The sequence below is a fragment of the Heteronotia binoei genome, chromosome 12, assembly GCF_032191835.1.
Source record: "Heteronotia binoei isolate CCM8104 ecotype False Entrance Well chromosome 12, APGP_CSIRO_Hbin_v1, whole genome shotgun sequence".
In the NCBI taxonomy this organism is placed as follows: domain Eukaryota; kingdom Metazoa; phylum Chordata; class Lepidosauria; order Squamata; family Gekkonidae; genus Heteronotia; species Heteronotia binoei.
Genome location: NC_083234.1, coordinates 19,497,877 through 19,523,378, shown reverse-complemented (window position 1 = coordinate 19,523,378; position 25,502 = coordinate 19,497,877). Strand labels below are relative to the sequence as shown.

General features: G+C 45.9%; 1 protein-coding gene across 5 annotated transcripts in view; it reads right to left on the bottom strand.

The window, feature by feature from the left end:
* Positions 1–251: 251 nt before the first annotated feature.
* Positions 252–25,502, bottom strand: part of OPCML (opioid binding protein/cell adhesion molecule like) — a 1,347,090-nt gene continuing 1,321,839 nt past the window's right edge. For 4 of the 5 annotated variants that reach the window (XM_060251103.1, XM_060251105.1, XM_060251104.1 and 1 more), the window contains 2 exons: positions 22,633–22,659; positions 252–1,263 (listed from right to left, as the gene is read on the bottom strand). In XM_060251103.1, the coding sequence (XP_060107086.1) occupies positions 1,163–1,263; positions 22,633–22,659 (128 nt within the window). In that variant the 3' untranslated portion in view covers positions 252–1,162. The remainder of the gene's footprint in view (positions 1,264–22,632; positions 22,660–25,502) is intronic. The other variant, XM_060251102.1, reaches the window with a different exon arrangement.

Here is a 25,502-nt window from a genome sequence, read left to right as displayed (position 1 = left end):
TGCCATTAGTTTCTGGACCCCCGCCCCCCCCCCTGAAAAAATGAGCTGCCTAAATGTCCTCATTCTGCATCAAAGGAGATGAAGAGGCTGCAACAGAATTTTAAACGAGAAAGATGATGATGATGATGGTTTGAATAATGAGGAATTTTAAAAAGTGGTTTGGATAGAGGTGGGACTCAATAAAAGGTGATTATACTGATGGATGATTCGAAGAACGGATGGGGAACTGAGGAGGAAAGATCTGGATTAAAAAAAAAAACCCTCAGCATAGATAATTACATTGATTGATTGATAAATATGGCAAATAGATTACTGGAAAGGCAGATGGATGGATAATTAGATGGATGGGTGAATGGGCAGAACGGCAGCATGATTATTCTGATAAATGGGAGGCGCGCGACTCACCATTCTGTCTATTTATCTACATTGACGAGTCCCTCTAACTTTAGGCTTCTATGGAACAGGGCCAGCTCCCCGTCTTCCCTCGCACCGGTTGGCTGACTCACTGTTTATGTCTAAGGACGAAACTGGCTCGGCAGTGTCAGCTCCAGCCCCCAGACTTCCAATATAACCCACAGGGCAGGGGGGAAGCATTGACTGACGGGATGGGAACCCAATTGAAACGTCCGCCCAGACTGAAGCGAAATGAAACCAGATTGTAATCGGACAGTTAGAAACATGAACAGTTATGTACAGTGTAACAAGTAGAAAGAACAATCCTTTTGCTCAAGAGACACAGAGATAATAATAGGACACTTTTTTTTTTTGTTTTACTCGTTTTAACTTTCCACTGTGTGTCGTCTCTCAGACCAAGACACGTTTCCCAGGGCATTTCACAGGCTCAGCTGAGAAGCACTTGACTGTAGAATGAGAGGCTGGTTATTCATAAATAGGGTTTGAGGGGCAGGGAAAGAAATGAAAACAATTCTGCTTTGTGAAATGCCCGTAATTGAAAAATCCTTAATGGGCGGTTGACTTGGAACCCAGTTCCCCTCCCCCTCCCCGTGCCCCCTCCCGGCAGTATATTCAAGCTGTAGACTTTGTGTGGGTTTTTTTTCTTTACTTTTTTTTAACCCCCTCCCTCCCCCAGCAGTGTGGATGGTTAAAAGTCTGTTGTGTGGGAGAAGCCAGGCATCGAATGCAAGGACCCTCACTTTTCTTATCAAAACTTGAGGAGGAAATGAGCAAACAGGGTGCCTGATAGCCAGAGGGAAATCATCTCTCTGGATGCAGAGTTGTTCCCGTCGTGTACTGCTCCGGGGCCTGGAGGAGAAAAGAAAAGAAAAAAGCAATGCTGGTTATTATCTGAGTAAGAGAAAGAAAGCCAGCATCTTTCACTGAGCTTTTCTGCATTTTTGTTTTCCTGGCTTGTAAGTTCCTGTTTCTTGGGGGATTTCCTCCCCTGTCCCATATGTTTTGCTCCCTCTAGTGGTATTACACCAGGTTATGTCCAGCATATCTCACTGCAGATTTAAACTACGGGTTTTCATGCCAGACACACACCGGTGTAATTTCACATCAGCCCCTAGAGGGAGCAAAACACATGCAGAACAGACCAGAAACAGGAACTTCAAGCGAGGAAAACAAAAATACAGAAAAGCCCACTAACACCGAACAGAAATATTCCAGTTCTGAACTGTTCTTTGAACATGGTATAAGACCTCTTTGTTTGGCTCAATTCACATATCACAAACAAACACAGCTTTGTCAGTCCGGCATGATCCTGCTTATCTGCTGGGCTCATAAATTCTCTCCTTCCTGCCTCTCTTTGTACGGCATGCAGATGAGCTCAACTAACTCCCACCAAATGTGACACCTGAAGGAGGATGACTGCAGGCAACTGAGGTCAGGATTCAGTTTTGATCAAGAATCTGAGTTACTGGGAAAGTTTGCACATGAACATCACAACTTACTGGACTTAAAACAACAACAACAACCTGTTGCATTTTCAAATCCTTTGAGCAACAGGCTGAAGATTTAACTAAAGCAAGTAGCAGCCTATAAGTAAAGAATGTATGGATATGTGGTATATTCTGAAAAGGGATTTTTTTTTTTTTAGCAGGAATGCAGTTCTGGATGGCTTGGCAGCAGGGGGTGTGGCCTAGTACGCAAACGTGTTCCTGCTGGGCTTTTTCTACAGAGGCCCTGTGCAAAACAATGGTGATGTCAGGGGGTGTGGCTTAATATGCAGATAAGTTCCTGCTGGGCTTTTTCTGCCAAAAAAGCCCTTATTTTGAATATACAAGGAAAGACCTTGAGCAGCTTACTACATGGGACTGGTATCTGACAAAAGGAGCTTTGAGTCTCCCTGAATTTTTTTTTTATCTTGAGAAGAGAAGAGCAGGAGGAAGAGGAGACTGAGGTTGTTTTCCCACTGACCTTACCCCGGAGCGACGTCCCTCTTCACCGCGCAGCATCTGTGCGGATTTCCCACCAACTGCTGCGCAGAACCAGGAAGTGCCGCGGCTTTTGCGTCGCAGATGTAAACCGCTAAAAACCAGATGTAAACCGCTAAAAGCCAGGCTCTTCCTGGTTATGCGCAGCAGTTGGTGGGAAATCAGCGCAGACGCTGCGCGGTGAAGAGGGATGTCGCTCCGGGGTAAGGTCAGTGGGAAAACGGCCTGAATTTATATGTCAGCTTTACTCAGTCTCAGAGAGGCTTACAATCTCCATTCTCTTTCCCTCCCCACAACAGACATGCTGTGAGGTGGGTGGGGCTCAAAGAGCTCTGAGAAAACTGCTCTTGAGAGAACAGTTCTGAGAGAGTTATGACTGACCCAAGGTCACTCCAGCAGCAGCAGGTGGAGGAATGGGGAATCAAACTTGGTTCTCCCAGGTAAGAGTCCACACATTCAACTACTACACCAAACTGATTCTCATAGCCAGGCGCTACTGGACTCAAATCTAGATGGACTGGAGTCTGCAGCCTTAAGCACTGACACTAAAGGACCTGCTGGGGCAGTAGAACACATGGCTTCCTTGTAGAGGGTCTCTGCTTCAGCACTGATCATATTTTGATACAGAGTTTGGGGTTAACAGGGTTGGTCTACGTGATACTGTTTGAGTTCCTCTTTATGTCTTGCTCGAGTGAGAAACACCTCAAATTTCACTTTTGCCAGATTTGGGCACCAACCGAAGCGGCAGATCCTGCAGAGAACTTTGGCTAATTGCCATTAAACGCCTCGGCTCTGTCTTCAAACCTGTAAACCTATTTCTAATTTAACTGTCGGTGAAATTCAGCGGCAGCTCCATGTGTCAGGCAGCTTCCGATGTTTGCAATTCTGATGGCTGCTCCATCTCCCTCACTTGGTAATGTCACATATGGCGGAACTCCTTGTAGTCTCCAAATTTAATTTTCTCATTGCAGAGCTTTTCAAAGCCTGGAATAGACTCTTAGCCTAAATAAGCCGCGCAAGCCCCCAAGCTATCCTCCCCCCTTCTTCTCCAAACCCCACCGCAACTGTTAGAAACCAAAGAGACTGGCAGCCCTTGTGTGCCGTTTGATTCATTAATCTGTGATTTTATAGCAATGCTGATTGACTGGAGTCTTGGAATAGAACACATCTGTGCCCAGCTCCTCCCATCTGGAACCCTTTATGCGGTAACTGCTCTTAAATGTTTTACATTCTTGCCGTTTTGTTCTCTGGCAAGGGGAATTTTTTCCCCCCTTCTTCTGTCCCTCCCTCTCGACTCACCACACGCAAAGGCTGTTTTCAGTTGTTATTTAACTAACTGAATGGCATCCGCCTAATTAAAAATTGATAATGACCACAGCACACAAGCGCGCTGCAAAGAGACAAATAGGGTGTGCAGACTCTGATAATTGTGCCGTCATTCCTTTTCAGTACCGGGGGATATTTCCAGAAATGATACACTGATATTTTTTTTAATATCACATGGCTTCTAAAAGCTAAGCAAAAATGTGTTTCCAACATGCAAATTATGAATAAGTGGATCTTACTTTCCACAACTGGGGGCAGGGGCGGAACACGGATCTAGGAAACTGCAAATGCAACCTTGTGTGTTTCAGAATCCCTCCGCATTACGCAAGCGGCAGGCAAGAACTCTGAGACTGCACTTCTCACCTATGACTGTCTACACAGAGAATGCATGTTAAGTTCTTACATGAAATAACTACATGTATTCCTGCTACAGCTTTTGTTAATGTTTAGAAGCAGGGCCAAGTAGTCACGTGAGGAAAACTCAAGGAATTGAGCTCAGGTTGTCCAAGGAAAGAGAGTGAGGATATCTGAAGTTAGAGGCTCCACCCTTTCCTATGAGTTGAAAGATTTGTTTGTTTGCAATGGCTGAACAGCAAGACTTGCATGGACACGGAATGCCACAGAGGTCTCAAGAGCTCACTGGTCTACAGAGCTATCGCTTTGTGGATGTGCTTGCTCAGGGGTGGCCAAACTGTGGCTTGGGAACCACATGTGGCTCTTTCACATATATTGACTGCAGTCACATACCCTAAACCATTCACCTTCAGTGCACTTTCTAACGATTTAAGGAGTTGTGAATGGAGAGGAGCCTGCCCCTTGCTAGAGAATCCAACTGCGTAGGCACCGGAGGCCCCTCCCCTCCCCTTCTCAGTGTTAGTCCCATTCTGAAGACAGCTATGCAGGGCTTTTTTTGTAGCAGGAACTCCTTTTCATATTAGGTCACACCTCCCTGATGTAGCCAATCCTCCAAGAGTTTACAGGACTCTTAGTACAGAGCCCTACTCCAAGCTTCAGGAGGATTGGCTACATCAGGGGTGTGTGGCCTAATACGCAAAGGAGTTCCTGCTACAAAAACAGCCCTGCAGCTGTGGTTTCTAACAAAGAGAACATTGCTGTATCAAACTCCAATTAATAACACACACACACATACAGAGAAAGCTGTGAAACAATCCAAATGTTTATTGAACCACACCAGGAGCAGGGGTCCAAAGGCATGTCAGATGAATGGAATTACCAACTCTTTTTGCTGGGGTTTCTATGCATTTGAAAGCTCCATAGACAAACTGCATAATCTCAAGTGGAGTAGTCTTTGTCAGTGTATTCCCATTGTATGTACACTGGTGCTGGCTGAACAACTGTCTGTTAGGCAGGATGCGGAAGCCGGGGTAGATCAAGAGACCTGGCAAACACACAGCAGGTAGCGAGATGCACACAAGTCACTGCAGCCGTCTGATCACGTTCTAGGCTCAGCGGGTGGTTGACATTCCACTGTCAATGGGAAAGTGTGGCTGCTTCACTGTCCCTGAAAAGAGCCAAAAGAGACACGAGGACAGCGATGTTCAGCAATAGCTACAAAAAGTGAGTGGGGGAACCGGCGGTGGCTCAGTGTTACAGCATCTGCCTTGCATGCAGAAGATCTCACATGCAATCCTTGACATCTCCAGTTACAAGGATGAGATAGTAGGTGATGGGAAAGACCTCTACCTGAGACCCTGGAGAGCTGCTGCCAGTCTGAGTAGGCAATACTGACCTTGAGGACCCAAGGATCTTAAGAACATAAGAGAAGCCATGTTGGATCAGACCAATGGCCCATCTAGTCCAACATTGTCACACAGTGGCCAAAAAAACCAGGCACCATCAGGAGGTCCATCAGTGGGGCCAGGACACTAGAAGCCCTCCCACTGTAGACGCCACCCCCAAGCACCAAACTGATTCAGTATCAGACAGATTCAGGTGTTCGAGGCCAGCAATGTTCAGCGAGTGGGCTCAATCACCCTGCTAACAGCATGCCATTTGAGAGACCACAACACCTAATTTCTATCCCCCCCCCCCCCCAGGTTCCTACATGTTGGGATTTAACTCTTGGGAGTTCAAGTGGAAGTAATTAAGCCAATGCCTACCTGTTCCTTGTACACAGTTGTGCTGGAACTCTACCTGCAGTTTCTGTTTGGGTTACTCTGTGGGGCTCCAATCCTGCAAAGCAAAAAGGTGTGTATGTTTAGCCGATAGTACTAACAGCTGGAGCGGCTGATAGTCACCATAAATGTGATTGTGTGCCATGTGTCCCCCCCCCCACCCCCCGGCATATGAGGTCATACTGAAACAATATCACAGGACATAACACCCTTATCTCCCTGCACATGCTTGCCTTGTGTGTGGGGGACGCTGCTAGCAACTGTTGAGAAGAAGAAGACTTCAGATTTATACCCCTGCCCTTCTCGCTGAATCAGAGACTCAGAGCAGCTTACAATCTCCTATATCTTCTCCCCCCACAACAGACACCCTGTGAGGTGGGCGTAACTGAGAGGGCTTTCACAGCAGCTGCCCTTTCAAGGACAACCTCTGCCAGAGCTATGGCTGACCCAAGGCCATTCCAGCAGGCGCAAGTGGAGGAGTGGGGAATCAAACCCGGTTCTCCCAGATAAGAGTCCGCACACTTCACCACTACATCAAACTGGCTCTCTTGAAGAAAGGAGAGTGGTTGGGTGAAATGTTCCCTCGAAGCTGTGGAGTGTTGTGAGCAAAAATTCTACTTTGTGAGCTACTGGCATTCAAGTTGTGAGCTGCTGCATAAATGAGTGTGCTCTGGGGCCATTTTTCCTGAGCTGAGACAAAAATGCGTGAGCTGGAGGCAAAGAAATTGTGATCTAGCTCACACTAACTCAGCTTAGAGGGAACACTGGTTGGGTGGAGGGAACAGACATTTTGAGTGAGGCAGGGGATGCTCTTCCTTTGCTTACCTCTGTGGCCTGCGTCATCCTTGGGTTGCCAGCTGGACTGTCTGTATCCTGAAGTGGAGAACCTGTAAGGCTTCTAGCAGAGCAGTGTCAGCAATGTAAGGAGAACAGCATTTGTTTTATTCCTGGCTGCCGTTCTTCCTTCAGAGTTCCCATCAACCCAAATCCACCCTGTGCATGTTCTAAGCATGCGTGATATGAAGCCAGAGGGAGGTGGCCCCCATGCCATCTGCCCTGTCATTTAAGGATGGCTGTCCTAGCTGGGACAGAGTACAGGGCAGGACCCGTATTTGGGCAGCATCCAATAGAGCCCCAAGCAGCCTCCAGCACAGGCTGGGATGAAGGATAGGCATGCACCGCAGAACATACTTCTCCAATAGCCCTGGTTGAGGTCAACCTCTTGCAGATGTGCCGTTTGTTTCTGCTTCGATCGTTGCGGTAGGATTATGTATTTATAAATTGCCTGGAGAATGTGGCTTTGAAGCAGAAATAGAAATACAACCCAGAGATTCAGAACATCTGTAAATGTGTATAAGCTCGCAAGCGTATAAAGAAACAGAAGAGTCTTACGGCATCTCACAGACTTGTTGTTTCAGAGGGTAGCAGCGCTGTTTTCCCCCCACATGGGTTTTCTTTGGTCTGGCCCCAGACTACTTTGGTTTACCCCCTGATTTCTGCACACCTTTGTGTGGCTGTACTCCACCACCCCACCCCGATTTTCTGGCTGTTTCCAGAATACTCTTACCCAGAACTTTTCCTGGAGGCTGATTTTGAGTCAGCTTTTTCGTAGTCAAGGGGTAGCCAAACTGTGCCTCGGGAGCCATGTGTGGCTCTCTCACACATATGGCGTGGCTCTCAAAGCCCTGATTGCCCCATTGGCCAGCTTTGAGAAGGTATTTCTCTGTTTAAATCACTTCTCCAAGCTAAGGCAGCCATTTGAAGTTAAAGTTGCTTTCTTTCCCCCTCCCCCATCTATTTTCCTTCCTTCCTTCCTTCCTTCCTTCCTTCCTTCCTTCCTTCCTTCCTTCCTTCCTTCCTTCCTTCCTTCCTTCCTTCCTTCCTTCCTTCCTTCCTTCCTTCCTTCCTTCCTTCCTTCCTTCCTGTCTTGCAGCTCTCAAACATCTGACATTTGTGTCTTGTGGTTCTCAAAGATATGAAGTTTATTCTATGTGGCTCTTACATTAAGCAAGTTTGGCCACCCCTGTCCTAGTGAATAATGTTTCCATCACTCTTTTTTGTCCTGCCCCACTCCCACCCACTTTCAGCCCACTTTTCAATGATTGGACTGTCATCATTAAACCAACCCCTGTCTTCCTCTTCTGACAGTGACCTCTCTCTCTCTGTGTGTCTCTCTCGTGCTACAATGACTGTTTAAGCAGGGTTTTTTTTTAAATTCCTAGCTTTCATTGCAAAAAGTCAGAGATCTGCCTTTTTCTTTCTACCTGCACAAAGAAATAGGATACTTACTTTACAAAATGATAAATGAATCCTGGAAATTCAGAGAACTGCTTAAACTGTCGTTACAACACTACAGTGTCATATTAGGGGGAGGGACGGTGGCTCAGTGGTAGAGCATCCGCTTGGTAAGCAGAAGGTCCCAGGTTCAATCCCTGCCATCTCCAAAAAAGGGTCCAGGCAAATAGTCATGAAAAACCTCAGCTTGAGACCCTGGAGAGCTGCTGCCAGTCTGAGTAGACAATACTGGCTTTGATGGACCAAGGGTCTGATTCAGTATAAGGCAGCTTCATATGTTCATATTGATAGTTTAGGGCCATTTTTTTAAAAGGCTGTGATGCCACCAACAATGACAGCAATAACAACAGCACCCGAGTCCTCCTCATTTAAGCCACATGTGGTAAGAAAATAACCTGAGTCCACAAAAATAACCTGAGTCCATTGTAAAAAAAAGCACAAGGAGGGGAGAAGTGTGGAAGAACCCTGGCTAGGCTTTTCAAGAGACCAAGCTCCCTTCTCTGAAATCCTGCAGCTGATGGAGTTGACTCTGGCTTCTGGGAGCTTCTGCCCAATGCTCTGCGTAGTCTTTAACGTATCACAAGAGTCCTTCGTTTGGCTGTAGCAGACCAATCTGGGTACCCTCCCAAGAAGTGTCTAAAATAAATACATGAAGAAAAAAAAGGAGGGATGCAGAGGAGGAGGACCTGTGTGGAGGGGCTGTAGTCCCAGTTTCAATCCCCAGCATCTCTAGTTGAAAAGGACCGGGCAGTAGGTGATGGGAACCTGAGAACCTGGACAGCTGCTGCCAGTCTGAGTAGGCAATACTGACATTGATGGACCTGTGGTCTGCTTCAGTATAAGGCATCTTTCTGTGTGTGATGACTGGGAACAAGAGACAACTTAAGATAGTTGGATTGGCCCACAGACACTTCAAACAGAATTGCAAGGGATGGTCATACAAGATGCTGGTAGGTCCCAGAAGTGCAAGAATACTGCTTTGCCATTTGAATCCATGAGGCTGCTTCATGCATGGGCAAGAGGGAGGGGTTGTTCAGTCCAGCGGACCATTGTAGTTAGTTGTAAAAAGCTGAAGGTGCAGCCATCCAGTATAGCACCAAGTCATTACCAACCCATGGGGTGATGTCACATCACAACATTTTCTTGGCAGACTTTTTACGGTGCGGTTTTCCATTGCCTTCCCCAATAATCTACACTAGTGGTCCCCCAACCTTTTTGGCACCAGGATCTGGTTTTGTGAAAGGCAAATTTTCCATGTGTGGTGATTAAGCGCACGGACTCTTATTTGGGAGAACCGGTTTGATTCCCCACTCCTCCACTTGCAGCTGCTGCAAATGGCCTTGGGCCAGCCACAGCTCTGGCAGAGCTGTCCTTGAAAGGGCAGCTTCTGGGAGAGCTCTCTCAGCCCCACCCACCTCACAGGTTGTCTGTTGTGGGGGAGGAAGATAAAGGAGATTGTGAGCTGCTCTGAGATTCAGAGTGGAGGGCAGGATATTAATCTAATGTCGTATTATTATTATTATTATTACTACTACTACTACTACTACTACACTGTGATATATAATGAAATAATTATACAACTCACAGCCTGGTTGCTAACAGGCCATGGACTGGTACCAGTCCATGGCCCGGGGGTTGGGGACGTCTGATCTACACTTTACTCCCAGCAAGTTGGGTACTCATTTTACCGACTTCAGAAATAGCTCACAAAAGTGCGGCTGTGCTCCAGTAGTATTCTCCCCCCTCCCCTTGCACTGCAAACCTGTTAGGGGAACTGATTAGCCTGTGGCAGTCTGAGTGAAATCTGACAGAGTCCCCGGTGCAGGGTGATCTTGATAACTAGGCACCATGTCAAGCACGAGGCTCTCAGGAAGAAACTGGCCTTGACGGTCGCTGACATGTCAGCAATGTAGGCTTTCTATTCAAGAACCTCATTTGGTTTTCCAAGGGCTTTCTGGGCCAAACAGCTGCTAGGCGCTGGCTTCCTGTCACTCACCTGGTCTCCTGAGGCACAGGTGCTTTTATACGTGTAATACAAAGAGCTGCGAAGTAGCTTCTTACCGGTGTGTCTCATAACATTCCCCCTGATCCAATGATTTCTGGAGAGCTCCCTGCCCAAAATGGCAGCCCTTGTTTTCCCTTAGGGAGGAAGCCAGTTTGCATGGATGGCCCTTCGCTCCCGTTGAACCCCAGGCAGAATAAAGAGACAGACAACAAGTTGGGTAAACCACTTTACTTAAAATTCTAATGGCAAAGGGCAAACATTAACTGGCAGCACAATCAAGGCCGGGGTCATCCCTGGACCCCTCCCCTGATGTACAGTGGGTGAGACACCTTGCTCAGGACCGAGCCAACTCCAAGTGGCTCTCATCCGGCCGGCACATTGCTTAGGACAGGGGTCCTCAAACTAAGGCCGCAGGCCAGATGCGGCCCGCTGAGGATGTTTATGTGGCCCGCCGGGTTATGGCAAAATCAGACCGGAAGTGACGTTCAACCTAAACTCACGTTAGCAACGCACACTTCCGGCACTGGGCTGAGGCGGCGGAGACAGAGTGTGAGGTGATACCGAGGTGAGGTGAGTTCCCAGGCCGGGGTGTGTGGTGTGGGGAAGGGAGAGAGATGCAGAAGAGGGAGAACTGATGGCCCGCGACCTTGTACAGTAATGGCAGTCCGGCCCTCCAACAGTCTGAGGGACAGTGAACTGGCCCCCTATTTAAAAAGTTTGAGGACCCCTGGCTTAGAAGAAGCCCTAAAGATCCCCCCCCCCAACACACAAATTCACAGCTTAGGTGGAGATCAATTTCGGCCATCCCATAGGCAGTCTGCATTCTCCCCCCCCCCCCACCATGCCATACGGCCCTGGGGAAGACCCTGCAAAACCCCCAAGCCCAAATGGGGCCGCTGCATGGTGCTCACCAAGTCGCCAAATCCAATCCAACCGGAATATTGCCCACAAAAAGTGACCAACCTACTAGATGGCACCACGCGAGCCAATTCCACAATCCTCTGAACCGCAGGGCAGGGCAGGTGGAAACGCCCCCTCCAACTAGCCGCGGGAAAGAGGCGGAGCGGGTTGCAGCCTCGTGGCAGCTTGTGGAAAATCAGACAGAAGCCCCATGGAGCAGAGATCATGAAATTGGTACAAAGCTAGTGGGGAACTGGTCCTTGTGTGTTTGTCCCAACAAGGAAACAATATTTTAGTAGAACCACACTAGGTTAGGAAAACAGCACAGCTAAAAAAAAAAAACAACCCTCCTCTTTCTACCACTCCATTGAGAACTGGGGTCCTGTACACCCCTTTAAACAAAACAAACATACACTTAGAATCATACACTTATGACACTTAGAATCATACAATCCTAGAGCTGGAAGGGACCTCCAGGGTCATCTAGTCCAACCCCCTGCACAATGCAGGAAACCCACAAATACCTCCCCCTAAATTCACAGGATTTTCATTGCTGTCAGATGGCCATCTAGCCTCTGTTTAAAAACCTCCAAGGAAGGAGAGCCCACCACCTCCCGAGGAAGCCTGTTCCACTAAGGAACCACTCTAATGGTCAGGAAGTTCTTCTTAATGTTAAGCCGGAAACTCTTCTAATTTCAATCCATTGGTTCTGGTGCTACCTTCTGGGGCAACAGAAAACAATTCCACACCGTCCTCTACATGACAGCCCTTCAACTACTTGAAGATGGTGATCCTATCACCTCTCAGCCGCCTCCTCTCCAGGGTAAACATGTCCAGCTCCTTCAACCTTTCTTCACAAGACTTGGTCTCCAGACCCCTCATCATCTTCATCGCCCTCCTCTGGACCTGTTCCAGCTTGTCTATATCCTTCTTAAAATGTGGTGCCCAAAACTGAACACAATACTCCAGGTGAGGTCTTACCAGAGCAAAGTAAAGCGATACCTTCACTTCACGTGATCTGGATACTATACTTCTATTGATACAGCCCAAAATTGCATTTGTCTTTTTAGCCACCGCATCACACTGTTCTCATGTTGACTTGGAAGCTTCAAACATGGGGCTTCTGCATCATGCCTTTTTGGACTCTCAGATTATATCTAAATAAATTATATACATTTCCTTAGTGGAATGGCATGGTATAGCCCAGTTTCATCAGATCTCAGAAGCTAAGCACGGCCGGTACTTGGATGAGGGACTACCAAGGAAGACTGTAGAGGAAGGCAATGGCAAAACACCTCTGCTTCTCCCTTGCCTTGAAAGCCCCTTGCTGAGGTTGCTGTACATCGGTTGCATACATATACGACGCGTACATACATATGTTTCCATAACTGAGTTACGGCCCAGAAGCAGCGAGTTCCACTGTATGTTGGATGGGAGAATGTAGAGAGCACAAACACAAAAAGGGCCTGATTGACAAGCTATTGGGACAATGTGTCATTTTTGGAAACTATTTACTAGCTTGGAACAGCCTCAAATTTGCCTGTGCTGGTATAATCTCTGATAAACAAAAAGGGAAACTGTCTGTTGTCATTTAGTACTTGTCAGAATGAAGGAACAAGAAAGATCTGTCCTTTATCTTTACCGAGGGAATGAAGGCAAGCTTGGATCATTGGCTCCCAACATTTATTATGCAGTTCTGCAAACATAATTTCCCCTTTTGGTTCACAAGTACTGAGTTTCAACACTGATGTTCTATGCACAGATGCTCTGGGTCCATGGCTCAGCGGCACCTATTTTTGCATGCATAAGATCCCAAATTCAACCCAGGCATGTCTGTTAAAAAAAAGGATCAGGTAGCAGGTGATGAGAAAGATCTCAACCTGAGACCCTGGAGAAACACTGCCAGTTAGAGTAGACCAGGGGTGGTCAAACTTACTTAATGTAAGAGCCACAGAGAATAAACGTCAGATGTTTGAGAGCCACAAGACATGAACATCAGATAGATGGGGGAAAGAACATAAGAGAAGCCATGTTGGATCAGGCAATGGCCTATCCAGTCCAACACCCTGTGTCACACAGTGGCCAAAAAAACCAGGTGCCATCAGGAGGTCCATCAGTGGGGCCAGGACACTAGAAGCCTTCCCAAGCACCAAAAATACAGAGCATCACTTGCCCCAGACAGAGAGTTCTAACAGTACGCTCTGGCTAATAGCCACCGATGGGCCTCTGCTCCATATGTTGATCCAATTCCCTCTTAAATCTGGCTATGCTTGTAGCCACCATCACCTCCCGTGGCAGTGCATTCCACATGTTAATCACCCTTTGGGTGAAGAAGTACTTCCTTTTATCCATTCTAACCCAACTGCTCAGCAATTTTATTGAGTGCCCACGAGTTCTTGTATTGTGAGAAAGGGAGAAAAGTACTTCTTTCTCTACCTTCTCTATCCCATGCGTAATCTTGTAAACCTCTATCATGTCATCCCGCAGTCGACGTTTCTCCAAGCTAAAGAGGGAGAGAGAGGTGGGGGAAAAAAGAACTTTAAATGCATTCTCCAAGCCACTGGCTGGCTTGGCTTGGAGAAGAGTTTTAAAGAGACAAATGCCTTTTCCAAGCTGGCTGACGGGGTGGTGGGGGCTTTAAGAGCCACACAATATGTGTGAAAGAGCCGCATGTGGCTCCCGAGCTGCAGTTTGGTCACCTCTGGAGTAGACAGTATTAACCTTCGTAGAGCAGGGGCCTGACTTGATATAAGGCAGTTCATACAAAATGGACACACATCAGGAAAATCAACCAGAGGTGACCATTCCAAAGTGTTCCTCTGCAGCCTGATCTACTTCTTAAGGTTTCCAACAGTGACAAAACTGGTATGGATCCAAATCATAAGAAACTTCCGGAGTAATCTGGTCCTAATGTTCTGCAGATACACTTAAGAAGAGCAGTTTTCTTGAGCTATCAAATGTAGATTCTTTTTTTATTATTATTGTTCTTGGAATCCCATCAGAATTGAAAACAACCACCCATTCCATCTTCTACATTAGTTAAACAACTGCAACCAATGCAAGAACAGCAAGGGCCAAAGGGTGTTTTAAGGAAGGGGAGGGGAGAAGGGAGGGGGGGGGGGACTCATTAGGGCATAATTATATATGGAATGAAATTCTAGACACTCAACCATAATCTGATTTTTTTTTAAACAGAAGCAAGATATGAGCTCACTAACCTCATTAATTTTAAGACAAAGGGATAACAACTATTGTAATGGCAAAAAATTAAAAATAATGGCAGGAGGGAATCTAATTAGCCGCATGTGTTGCCGAACAAGCGGAGAGCTACAAAACCCATTTCCTGGGATGAAAAACCCAGCTTAGCCAAATTGTTTCATTGCAAACAGAACTTTTATTTTGCTTAATTACTACAGAATGCAACATTGTCTTCACAAGCATCTACCCAGACAATCTTCGATGAGCATTTCAAATGGGTATTGTTGTTTCGGGAAGGGGTGGGAGGAGGGGGAGCAGAGGGAGGAACTGCAATGTGTAAATGCATTTATTTGTTTAGTTTTGGTACTTGGACCTCAAGTGCAGGTTAGTGCGCGTTCGGTGCCAAGATTAGAAGTGTTTGTGAATTTCAATGATGATGATGATATCGGATTTATATCCCGCCCTTTGCTCTGAATCTCAGAGCGGCTCACAATCTCCTTTATCTCTCCCCACCCCCCCACAACAAACATCTTGTAGGGTAGGTTGGGCTGAGAGAGCTCTCCCAGAAGCTGCGCTTTCAAGGACAGCTCTGCCAGAGCTATGGCTGACCCAAGGCCATTCCAGCAGCTGCAAATGGAGGAGTGGGAAATCAAACCCTGTTTTCCCAGATAAGAAGAAGACTGCAGATTTATACCCCGCCCTTCTCTCTGAATCAGAGCCTAAGAGTGGCTTACAATCTCCTATATCTTCTCCCCCCACAACAGACACCCTGTGAGGTGGGTGGAGCTAAGAGGGCTCTCACAGCAGCTGCCCTTTCAAGGACAACCTCTGCCAGAGCTATGGCTGACCCAAGGCCATTCCAGCAGGTGCAGGTGGAGGAGTGGGGAATCAAACCCGGTTCTCCCAGATAAGAGTCTGCACATTTAACCACTACACCAAACTGGCTCTCTATGGTGTGTGTGTGTGTGTGTGTGTGTAGAACTAATTTGAATCTGCAGCAGAGACAGCATGGAGTTGCAAAGGAAAAAAGAAAAAGCGATAGTCTCTCTCTCTCCCTCTCTGCTGACACTGGCAACTGCAGAACTGACTGTGTCAAAACTAGGGATGCTAGGACTAACAACCAGATGCCAGTGATTCTGAGGAGGAGGGGAAAGACTCATCAGAAATGAAATGTGAAATGTCTGCATATTTTTCTAATGGCTTGACATTTTGCAGGTTTGGGAGAAATGTAGCAGAATCCAGCCCTGCTGCTGTCAGCCAAAAGATAGCTGGGCCTTGTGATTCACTTCCTCCACTGGAACGAAACTGGAGATGAGGGTGCTTTTTTTAGGGGGGGGGGAGGGGGCTGATCAGATCTTTATTTAAGGAGGAATGGAGTAGGCTCTCTCTTTAAAAAAAGATGCTGAGAACATGGACTGCAGCTCCAGGTTGAGGAATTTCTGGAGACTGGGGGGCAGTTAGGGCTGACGGGTGGGAGCTGAGAGTCGATTGATGTGGGAGGTGGAAAAAGACTCTACAGAGGAGCAAATTTACTGTGTTTGAGAACACACAGACTTTGTTTTCTTTTCTTTTTTAAAGTCTGTTTATATTTTATACTCAGAACGAGCTCACTTGATTTGATCATAATGCTTCTGACCTGCTCTAATTAACATTCTTAATGTGCCTTTTAAGAGCACATATTAAAGCAGACCAGAGTGCCACAACCAGATTAACCATTAAAAGCCTGAGAGTTTAAAAGGGGGGCAGGGGATCTTAAAGGAAAGAGAATGGGCACCATGCAAGAGTCTCTGGGGGAAATTATTAACCCCCTGGGCGGCATCATAGAGCTGACATCTTTTGTTCATCTTCCCTTCCTCCTAACTTTAAAAGACTGGTGCCCATAGATGTTGTCTCTCTTTTTTAAAATAACAAACTCTTTTCATTCAGTAGAAGCAAGCACATCAGCGATGGTTTGATATTTATTCCTGTCTATTAGGAGAGTGGTAAAGCTGCAGTACTGCAGTCCTAAGCTCTGCTCAACACCTGAATTCGATCCCAGCGGAAGCTGGGTTCAGGTTGCCGACTCAAGGTTGACTCAGCCTTCCATCCTTCCGAGGTCGGTAAAATGAGTACCCAGCTTGCTGGGGGAAAAGGGTAGATGACTGGGGAAAGCAATGGCAAACCACCCCGTAAAAAGTTTGCCGTGAAAATGTCGTGATGCGACATCACCCCAGAGTCGGAAATGACTGGTGTTTGCACAGGGGACTACCTTTACTTTTATTAGGGTTGCCAGGTCCTCCCATGGTCAGCAGTGCGTAATGGTAAGTAGGGTTGCCAAATCCAGGTTGAGAAACTCCTGAAGATTTGGCAATGGCATCTGGAGAGGCCAGGGACCTTAACAGTGGTACAATGCCATAGCAGAGTCCACCCTCCAATGCCTGCATTTTCTCCAGGAGAACTGATCTCTGTAATCTGGAGATAAACTGCAATCCCGGGAGATTCCCAGGTTCTATCTGGGGCCCTCTTTACGGTCCATGGATACTAAAAGGATCTTGAGATAGATAGAAATGCACCTCTGCGTGAATGTAACATGTTCTCTGTTCAGGCATCCATTGTTTGAGCTGAGTTTGTTGTTTTGAATCACGTTTAAATGTTTCCATTAATCACTACATGCTGTTTTGCACTGCGAGTCCCCAGGAATCATAGGATGTGTTAACAATTCAAACAGATGAACTAGTAATCAGCATTTTCTTAAAAACTGGTATCTGCTGTCCATTTCCCACGCACATTCGTACCTTATCCTTGCATGCTCAGGTTACAGCTGCTAGATTCACCTGTTTCTTTTAACTTCATAACAAGAGAACAAAAACAGTGAAACACACATTCTGGCCCTTCCCCATATTCCATTAGGAATGTGTAAATCTTCCCTGTTGACTTTCTTTTTAGAGCCATTTATATTTTTGTTTTCAGTTCTCTGCTTCTTGCTATGGATTTTGTAAATTCATTTGTACCATGTATGTCTGCCATATGATTTTTTAAATATACGTTTACACCATGTATGTGGGATAAGTCACTTGTGTGGATGATGTATAATACAGACTGGTGAAAAACGGTGTGCATTTTGCAGGAAAAATCCAGACTGAGGAAACTAAAAATGCTGTAAATATGAACAACCGCAGGCTCGATCTGTAGAAGGGATTTTTTTTTTCCAGGTTAAAATGGCAGAGTTGAGAAATTATCACTGCTGGCCATCCCCAGCCTGGGAGATAGTAAGAGCCACATTTAATAACACATCAGTTTATACCAGTTGAGCTGTCTGGACTTGCCTGGAAGAACCTTGGGAAGTGTAGTTTGGTATGTTGTGTGGAGGATTCCGTGGCAGTGATTCTAACAACCACCGCCCCATCTACGTTTTCTGGGAGAGACAAAAGCCCATGTTATGTCTGTCGTGTAGATATGCTGTAAGGCAGGGGTGGGGAACATCGAGCCCGAGGGCCGAGATCACTTGCTCTGGCCCTCGGGGATTGCTGGGCTCAGCTGAGCCATGTGGTAGCCTCCCTGGGGCCTGGCTGGCCAGCAAGGATTGTGGGGCCCAGCTGTGCTGTGCAGTGGCCTCCTAGGATTCCTGCTGGGTTTTTTTCTACAAAAAAGCCCTGGACCTAGGCATCTGCCTAAGGTGGGAGGCCATATGTGTCAAATTATGACTTCAAATAGAAAAAAAACACACAATTATTTGCATTAATTTTGCCGGCCTGAATTGTTCTCCCTCGGTGGAGCATTGCTTTTTAAGTTGATAATTTTGTATGGCCCACAAATGATGTTATAAATATTCAAATAGCAGAAAAAATGTTCCCCACTCCTGCTCTAAAGGGATTCCTAATACTAAATTATGCCTTTGTTCTTAGATGACGTTCATCTCCAGGGCTTTGAAAGTGCTTGCACAAGACACACAACTCAAGACCCAATTTGCTTGTAACATGAGCAGGATAGCTACTGGGCACTTCCTCCTTCTAAGTAACCTTTATGAAACCCTAAACCCTTTGAACACAGCAAGGGTTGCCAAGTCCAATTCAAGAAATATCTGGGGACTTTGGGGTTGCAGCCAGGAGACATTAGGGGTGGAGCCAAGATCAAGGCTGTGACAAGCATAATTGAACTCCAAAGGGAGTTCTGGCCGTCACATTTAAAGGGACGGCACACCTTTTCAATTCCTTCCTTCCATAGGAAATAAAGGATAGGGGCACCTTCTTTTGGGGCTCCTAGAATTGGACCCCCTGGCCCAATCTTTTTGAAACTTGGGGGGTATTTTGGGGAGAGGCACTAGATGCTATACTGAAAATTTGGTGCCTCTACCCCAAAAAACAGGGCCTCCCCCAGAGCCTCAGATACTCGCGGATCAATTCTCCATGATTTTCTATGGGAATAAATCTCCATAGGGAATAATAGAGTTCCCAGAAGACATTTCCGTCCCCTCCCCCTGCTTTCTGACGACCCTGAAGTGGGGGGTGGGCCTCCAAACTGGGGGATCCCCTGCCCCCACCTGGGGATTGGCAACCCTAAGCACAGCCTCCATGTATATTCTAGAAGCACAGAATCATAAAATCATAGACCTGAAAGGGACAATACAGGCCATTCAGTCCAACCCTCTGCTCATTGTAGGATCAGTCCAAAGTACCCTTTGTCAAGTGTCCGTCCAGCCGCTGCTTTGATGACTGCCAGTGAATTAGATCCAGGTGGGCTGCCGTGTTGGTTGGAAGCAGAAGAACAAATGTGAAGCCCAGTGGCATCTTTAAGGCCAACAAAAGTTTATTCAAGGTATGAACTTTTGTAGGCAGGTACACCTTCTTAGAAAGAGCCCTGTGGCGCAGAGTGTTTTCAGGTAGCCGGCTCGAGGTTGACTCAGCCTTCCATCCTTCCGAGGTCGGTTGCATTACAAGATAATGCATGGAATGGAGAAAGTAGAGAAAGAAGTACTTTTCTCCCTTTCTCACAATACAAGAACTCGTGGGCATTCGATGAAATTGCTGAGCAGACAGGTTAAAACGGATAAAAGGAAGTACTTCTTCACCCAAAGGGTGATTAACATGTGGAATTCACTGCCACAGGAGGTGGTGGCGGCCACAAGTATAGCCACCTTCAAGAGGGGTTTAGATAAAAATATGGAGCACAGGTCCATCAGTGGCTATTAGCCACAGTGTATGTGTGTATATAACATTTTTTGCCACTGTGTGACACAGAGGGTTGGACTTGATGGGCCGTTGGCCTGATCCAACATGGCTTCTCTTATGTTCTTAAAATGAGTCCCCAGCTTGCTGGGGAGAAAGTGTAAATGACTGGGGAAGGCAATGGCAAACCACCCCGTAAAAAGTCTGCCATGAAAATGTTGTGAAAGCAAGGTCACCCCAGAGTCGGAAACGACTGGTGCTTGCATAGGGGACCTTTCCTTTCCATACCTCCTTAGATACACAGAAATGGAAGATACACATTTCATACACACACACAACTTTATATAAAACATATATGTGAAACTTTAACTTCCATTTCCATGTATCTGAGGAAGTGTGCCTGCCCGTGAAAGCTCATAACTTGAATACACTTTTGTTGGACTCAGAAAATATGTTCTGCCAGTGAATTAGTTACAGAATAACCTGTTGACCTGAAAAATCCATTCTCTTGCAACACCAAACTCATTGGAAGTTGTAAGCTACTCTAGAGGGATTTACATTTTCTTTTTCCTTCCTTCCCTCACAGGTCAAGAGATGGTATCTCAGGCAGAGAACCAAGTCAGGGCCCAGCTTTGTGCCCCAGGAAGTTTTCTACATCTGTTTCTGTTTCTCCTTTCTCTGGGTCAAGACACAAACATTTGTTATCTCTTCCCCACTGTGCCTTCTGCTGCTTTTCAGATTACAGATTAATACCAGAGTCCGTTCCACTTGATCTCATGCACAGTTTGAAATCATTTTGGCGCATCTGACTTTTGTTTTAACGCTTGTCCTGGCCTACTGCCTTCCCACCCCCTTCTTGCTTGCTTGCTTTTTTTGCTTTACACAGATCCCAACTAAATGTGATGGTGGCCATGGCTGGAGAGCCAGTTTGGTGTAGTGGTTAAGTGTGCGGACTCTTATCTGGGTTTGATTCCCCACTCCTCCACTTGCACCTGCTGGAATGGCCTTGGGTCAGCCATAGCTCTGGCAGAGGTTGTCCTTGAAAGGGCAGCTGCTGTGAGAGCCCTCTCCAGCCCCACCCACCTCACAGGGTGTCTGTTGTGGGGGAGGAAGGTAAAGGAGATTGCGAGCCGCTCTGAGACTCTTCAGAGTGGAGGGCGGGATATAAATCCAATATCATCTTCTTCATCATCATCCCATGGATGGATGACACCATTTTAGAAGCATTTGTAGTTATTTAAAAATAGCCATGAGGCCCATTTTGGATTGGTCTTTTGGTACCATGGCCCCTGAAACTCTTGACTCCCTCCCCACATGCCTTTTTCACCACCAAAAAAGGCACTAGGGAAGAATGAGAGCTCCTGGGACTGCTACATGGCACGCCCAATCCGGATTGAGCCTCAGGCTTTAAAAACAACAACTACTACTACTACAACTACAACAAATGCATCTGAAATGGTGGTAGCCATGGGATGGGTCTGTGGCTACCATCCTGTTTCATTTGGCTCACAGTCTTCTGCAACAGGACCATGTAGGCAGGTTACTGTCTTGGTTCTCCATGCATTTCACATTCTCTGCCTATTCTGAAGTGGCTTTATTTTGAAAGGCACACTGGAAGTAGGGTTGCCAAGTCCAATTCAAGAAATATCTGGGGACTTTGGGGGTGGAGCCAGGAGACTTTGGGGGTGGGGCCAGGAGACATTAGGGGTGGAACCAAGATCAAGGCTGTGACAAGCATAATTGAACTCCAACGGGAGTTCTGGCCATCACATTGAAAGGGACGGCACACCTTTTCAATTCCTTCCTTCCATAGTGAAGGATAGGGGCACCTTTTGGGGCTCATAGAATTGGACCCCCTGGTCCAATCTTTTTGAAACTTGGGGGATATTTTGGGGAGAGTCTCCATATGCTATAGTGAAAATTTGGTGCCTCTAACCCAGCCCCCCCCCCCAAGCCCCAGATACCCGCGGATCAATTCTCCATGATTTTCTATGGGACTAAATCTCCATAGGGAATAATAGAGTTCCCAGAAGACATTTCCCACCCCTCCCCCCGCTTTCTGATGACCCTGAAGCGGGGGGAGGGTCTCCAAACCTAGGGATCCCCTGCGCCCACCTGGGGATTGGGAACTGGAAGAAATTTCAGAGAACCGGGATTCAATAAGGTTTTTTTTAAAATGACCCTTAAAAGTTCATTGTCTCTAATATCAGAACAGCTTAAAGCAGCCTCCCCATGTTCAGCAAAAAAAGTCTTAATTTAGATAGATATCAAGAGCCATGAATTATTTTTCTCCCTGCCATTTTTTACGGAAATTACAATATCCCCACCCTGATCTGGATTGCCCAGCGGAGCTTGATTTCATTGGGTCTTGGAAGCTAAGCGGGGTCAGCCCTGGTTGGTATTTAGATAGGAGACTACCATGGAAGTCCAGGATAACAAGTTAACCTCTGCCTAAATCTCACACTCACTTTCTACTGCTGAACTGGTTATTGTCGCAAAATGGCGGGACAAAGAGCCCCCCACAATTCAACAATGGCAAAATACACTCTGGGAGTCTATTGTTTATGGCAAGGTCTCACACAACTCCTTAATGCCAGATTTAGCAAACTATCAGCAAAAATTTCAAGCTCTCTGGTATCCTGCGGTGGATTCTTTGGCATGGCAAAATGTTATTCCAAAAATAAATAAATAAATGCATTTTTTCAGGATTTGCTTTATCTGATGTATTGACATATACTTCTGTATTTCTTTTGATTTTTATCACTTTTGTATATCACTGGAATAATGGCACCTGCTGTACATTGATTTCATTGATATGATTTCCCTATTGTATTATCCCCTTTGTTGTGCAACCCCTATTTGTTTCAATGAAGTTTTATTTATTTATTTATTAAAAAGGAAGTCCAGGGTTGCTATGCAGAGGCGGGCAACGGCAAACCACCTCCGATCGTGTCTTGATTCAAAAGCCCTATAGGGTTGTTCTAAGTAGGCAGCTCAGCAGCACTTTCCACAACAATGTTATCCCCGATCCAACCTTGAGTTTGGATGTCTTAACTGGTCCCTAAGATTACTGCCTTAGTTCCTCCCTTGCACTTGTCTGGATATCACCTCTAAATCCCAATCCATAACAAGCCCGTGAGTGGACAGTTCTGGGACCCGGCCCTTTCCTGTCTTGGCGTAGCGGCAATTGGCATATTGCGAGCAAATTAAGGAAGCAGCCATGCTGTACCAACCTGCCAATGTTGGAGGTTCACTTAGTTCTAAAACAGAAGACAATGGACACGGAGGAGGGAGGAGCAGGAGAGAAAACAGGAAAGGGAGAAAAAAACAGAGGGGAAAATGTAGTTCATATTTTCAGACAGCTGAATGGATGGACGGATGGATTATTAGAAAGATGACCCATATAAATTTAAACAGAGACCACAGCGATGAATGTTATGGGTGAGACTTGGCATGCTAACATAGAACATAGTGCTGGGGAGTGTATGGTTCCTGTCTCTCTCTCTTTTTTTTTAATGAAAGCGTTTGCAGGAGTATAACTTGTATTTGCTTTAATAAAATGGCAATAGGATCAGTGGAGACACCGCCTTAATTCTGTGTTCTGAAAACACAAGCAATAGCAGCCATTTGGGGGTAGACAAACTGTTCTTCAAAACCCTCCCCCCCCCCAATTATCTTCAGCAGGGCTTTTTTTGTAGCAGGAACTCCTTTGCATATTAGGCCACCCACCCCTGATGTAGCCAATCCTCCAAGAGCTTATGGGGCTCTTTGTACAGGACCTTCGGTAAGATCCAGGATTGGCTACATTAGGGATGTGTGGTCTAATATGCAGGATGCTGGGTTAGATGGCCTGCTACAAAAAAGCCATAATCTTTAGCCATGGCCTGATTTGTAAAGCACACAGTGCTACTAGGGTACTCTGTTAATTGATGTTTTGTTCTTTTAACCACGGGAAGGACTGGCCATTTGACTTATAAGGAAGTCTCCCAGTGGGCCCAGAGGGCCTCTAGTAGCTGAGAGCAAGCACCATTCAGCTCTAGCATCTCTGCCAGAGCCTCACAGGCCACCCGGCTCAGACTCTTCATCAGCAATAGTAACTGGTCTCAGGTCACCATGTTTCTCAAGGTGGACGAGAGGAAATGCTTCTTTACACAGAGAGTGATTAAAATGCACAATTCACTCCCAGAAGATATAGTGATGGCCACAGACACCTTTAAAAGGGGATTAGATAGATTCATGGAGGATAGATCTGTCAGTGGCTACTGGCCATGGTGACTAAAGGGAACCTCCATGTTCAGAAGGATGAATCCGACTGCCAGGAGGCAACATTGGGGGAAGGCCTTGTCCTCTATGGCCCTTTGTTGGTCACTGTGTGAGGCAGGATGCTGGGTTAGATGGACCACTGGTCTGATCCAGCAGGACTCTTCTTATGTTCTTATCTTCGCCTGGCCTCCTGCCGGTTTTCAGGAGGACGCAGTGGGTGAAATAATGCACTGCTGGGTAGAGTGACTGCTACAGAGCTGGCTTGAGGGACCACTCAGCTTGGCTTGCTCCACGGCTGTTTTCACTCCTGCATATAATACTCTTAAGCCTGAGCAGGTTTTTGCAAGAAGCATCCTGTCTAACTTTGCTACCCTCTGTACTGGTTGCTTTCTGTTCGTGGCCCCAAAGGTGGACATTGATTGCCCTTTATTTATGTGCGCTTCCATTGTGCAAAACACATGCATCTCACTGATGGTGAGACACCAACCTTAGAGATAAACATCAGTGTTCCCTCTAAGCTATGCATGTGAGCAACTGCTCATTAACAGAGAAGCCCCACTTGGCAGCAATCTGCCCATTGCACATTTCAAGATTACAAAGAGAAAAACACTGTATTGTAACTCAATAAAGACTCAGTAATTGAATTTCATTCAATATAATGATTAGTACTATTTATAGATTTAATATAAAAATTTCTATATGGATGACACACTGCCACAAACAATTGGTGTTATTGTTCCCTCTAAGCTGCAGAGTCCTGTGAGCAAAAATTTTAATTTGTGAGTTACTGATATTAAAGTTGTGAGTTACCGGCATTAATGTTGTGAGCTACTGAATAAATTATTGTGCTCTGACCTGACCTACGACATTCTTCCTGAGCTACGACAAAAATGTGTGAGCTGGAGACAAAATCTGTGAGTTAGCTCACACTAACTCAGCTTAGAGAGAACACTGCTCTATACATGGAATTCTTTCCAAAAGACACAGCAACAACTTAACACAGTTCCAGAATGATACAACAAATTCATCTTGAGCTTACAGGGGACTTTTGAGAATTTGTTGTATGCCATTCTGGAACTCTGTTAATTTATACTGACTACTGAGTTACAGCACAATCGTGTGTTTTTTTCTTTGTACTTCTCTGATTCACTGTGATCCCCTAGATCCAGCTTTTTGCTGTTTTAAGATTACAGCAGTTATATTCTGATAAGAATGTGAACTGCTGTGTTTAGTAGTGGGGGGGGGGAGAATTAGAGGGAGTATCACATGGAGTGCTCCTAAACTTTTCTGCGGGGCAGATAAATGAGTCAGTGCTTTGAGAGTTATATTGGGAGATGTGGCAAAACACGCACAAGTCATGGGTACTTCCTTTGGCATATGTCAAAGTGACCTCGACAGGACTGGAACTTTTGAAAACAGAAGACTGACATAGGTGGAGATGGTCATAATTAAATATATGCTTTTTCGTACAGTGCTGAAGCAAGGAAAGGAAAACAGCGATTAACTGATGTAGTGGGAAGGATATTTCTGTTCCAGGATCTATAGATGCACAAAACAGATGCTTTCTGTGCTTCAGTATGGTAGTAAATTAGCCTCAAACAATGTATTTTAAAGAAGGTCCATTTTTTTTAAAGGTATATTTACTAAAAAATGAATGTACATTGTGGGAAACTGCAGGGTTTTAGTCATACAGTTATATGTTAATTTTAAAAAGTGGCCCTGTACAAAAACATGTTATGTCTACAAGGGTAGTGTTATTGTGTCAACACTGTTTTAAAGCAGTAAAGCTATCTGAGGTCTCTCATTTGCAAAACGTGTTCAAAGTAAAATGACTCTATCC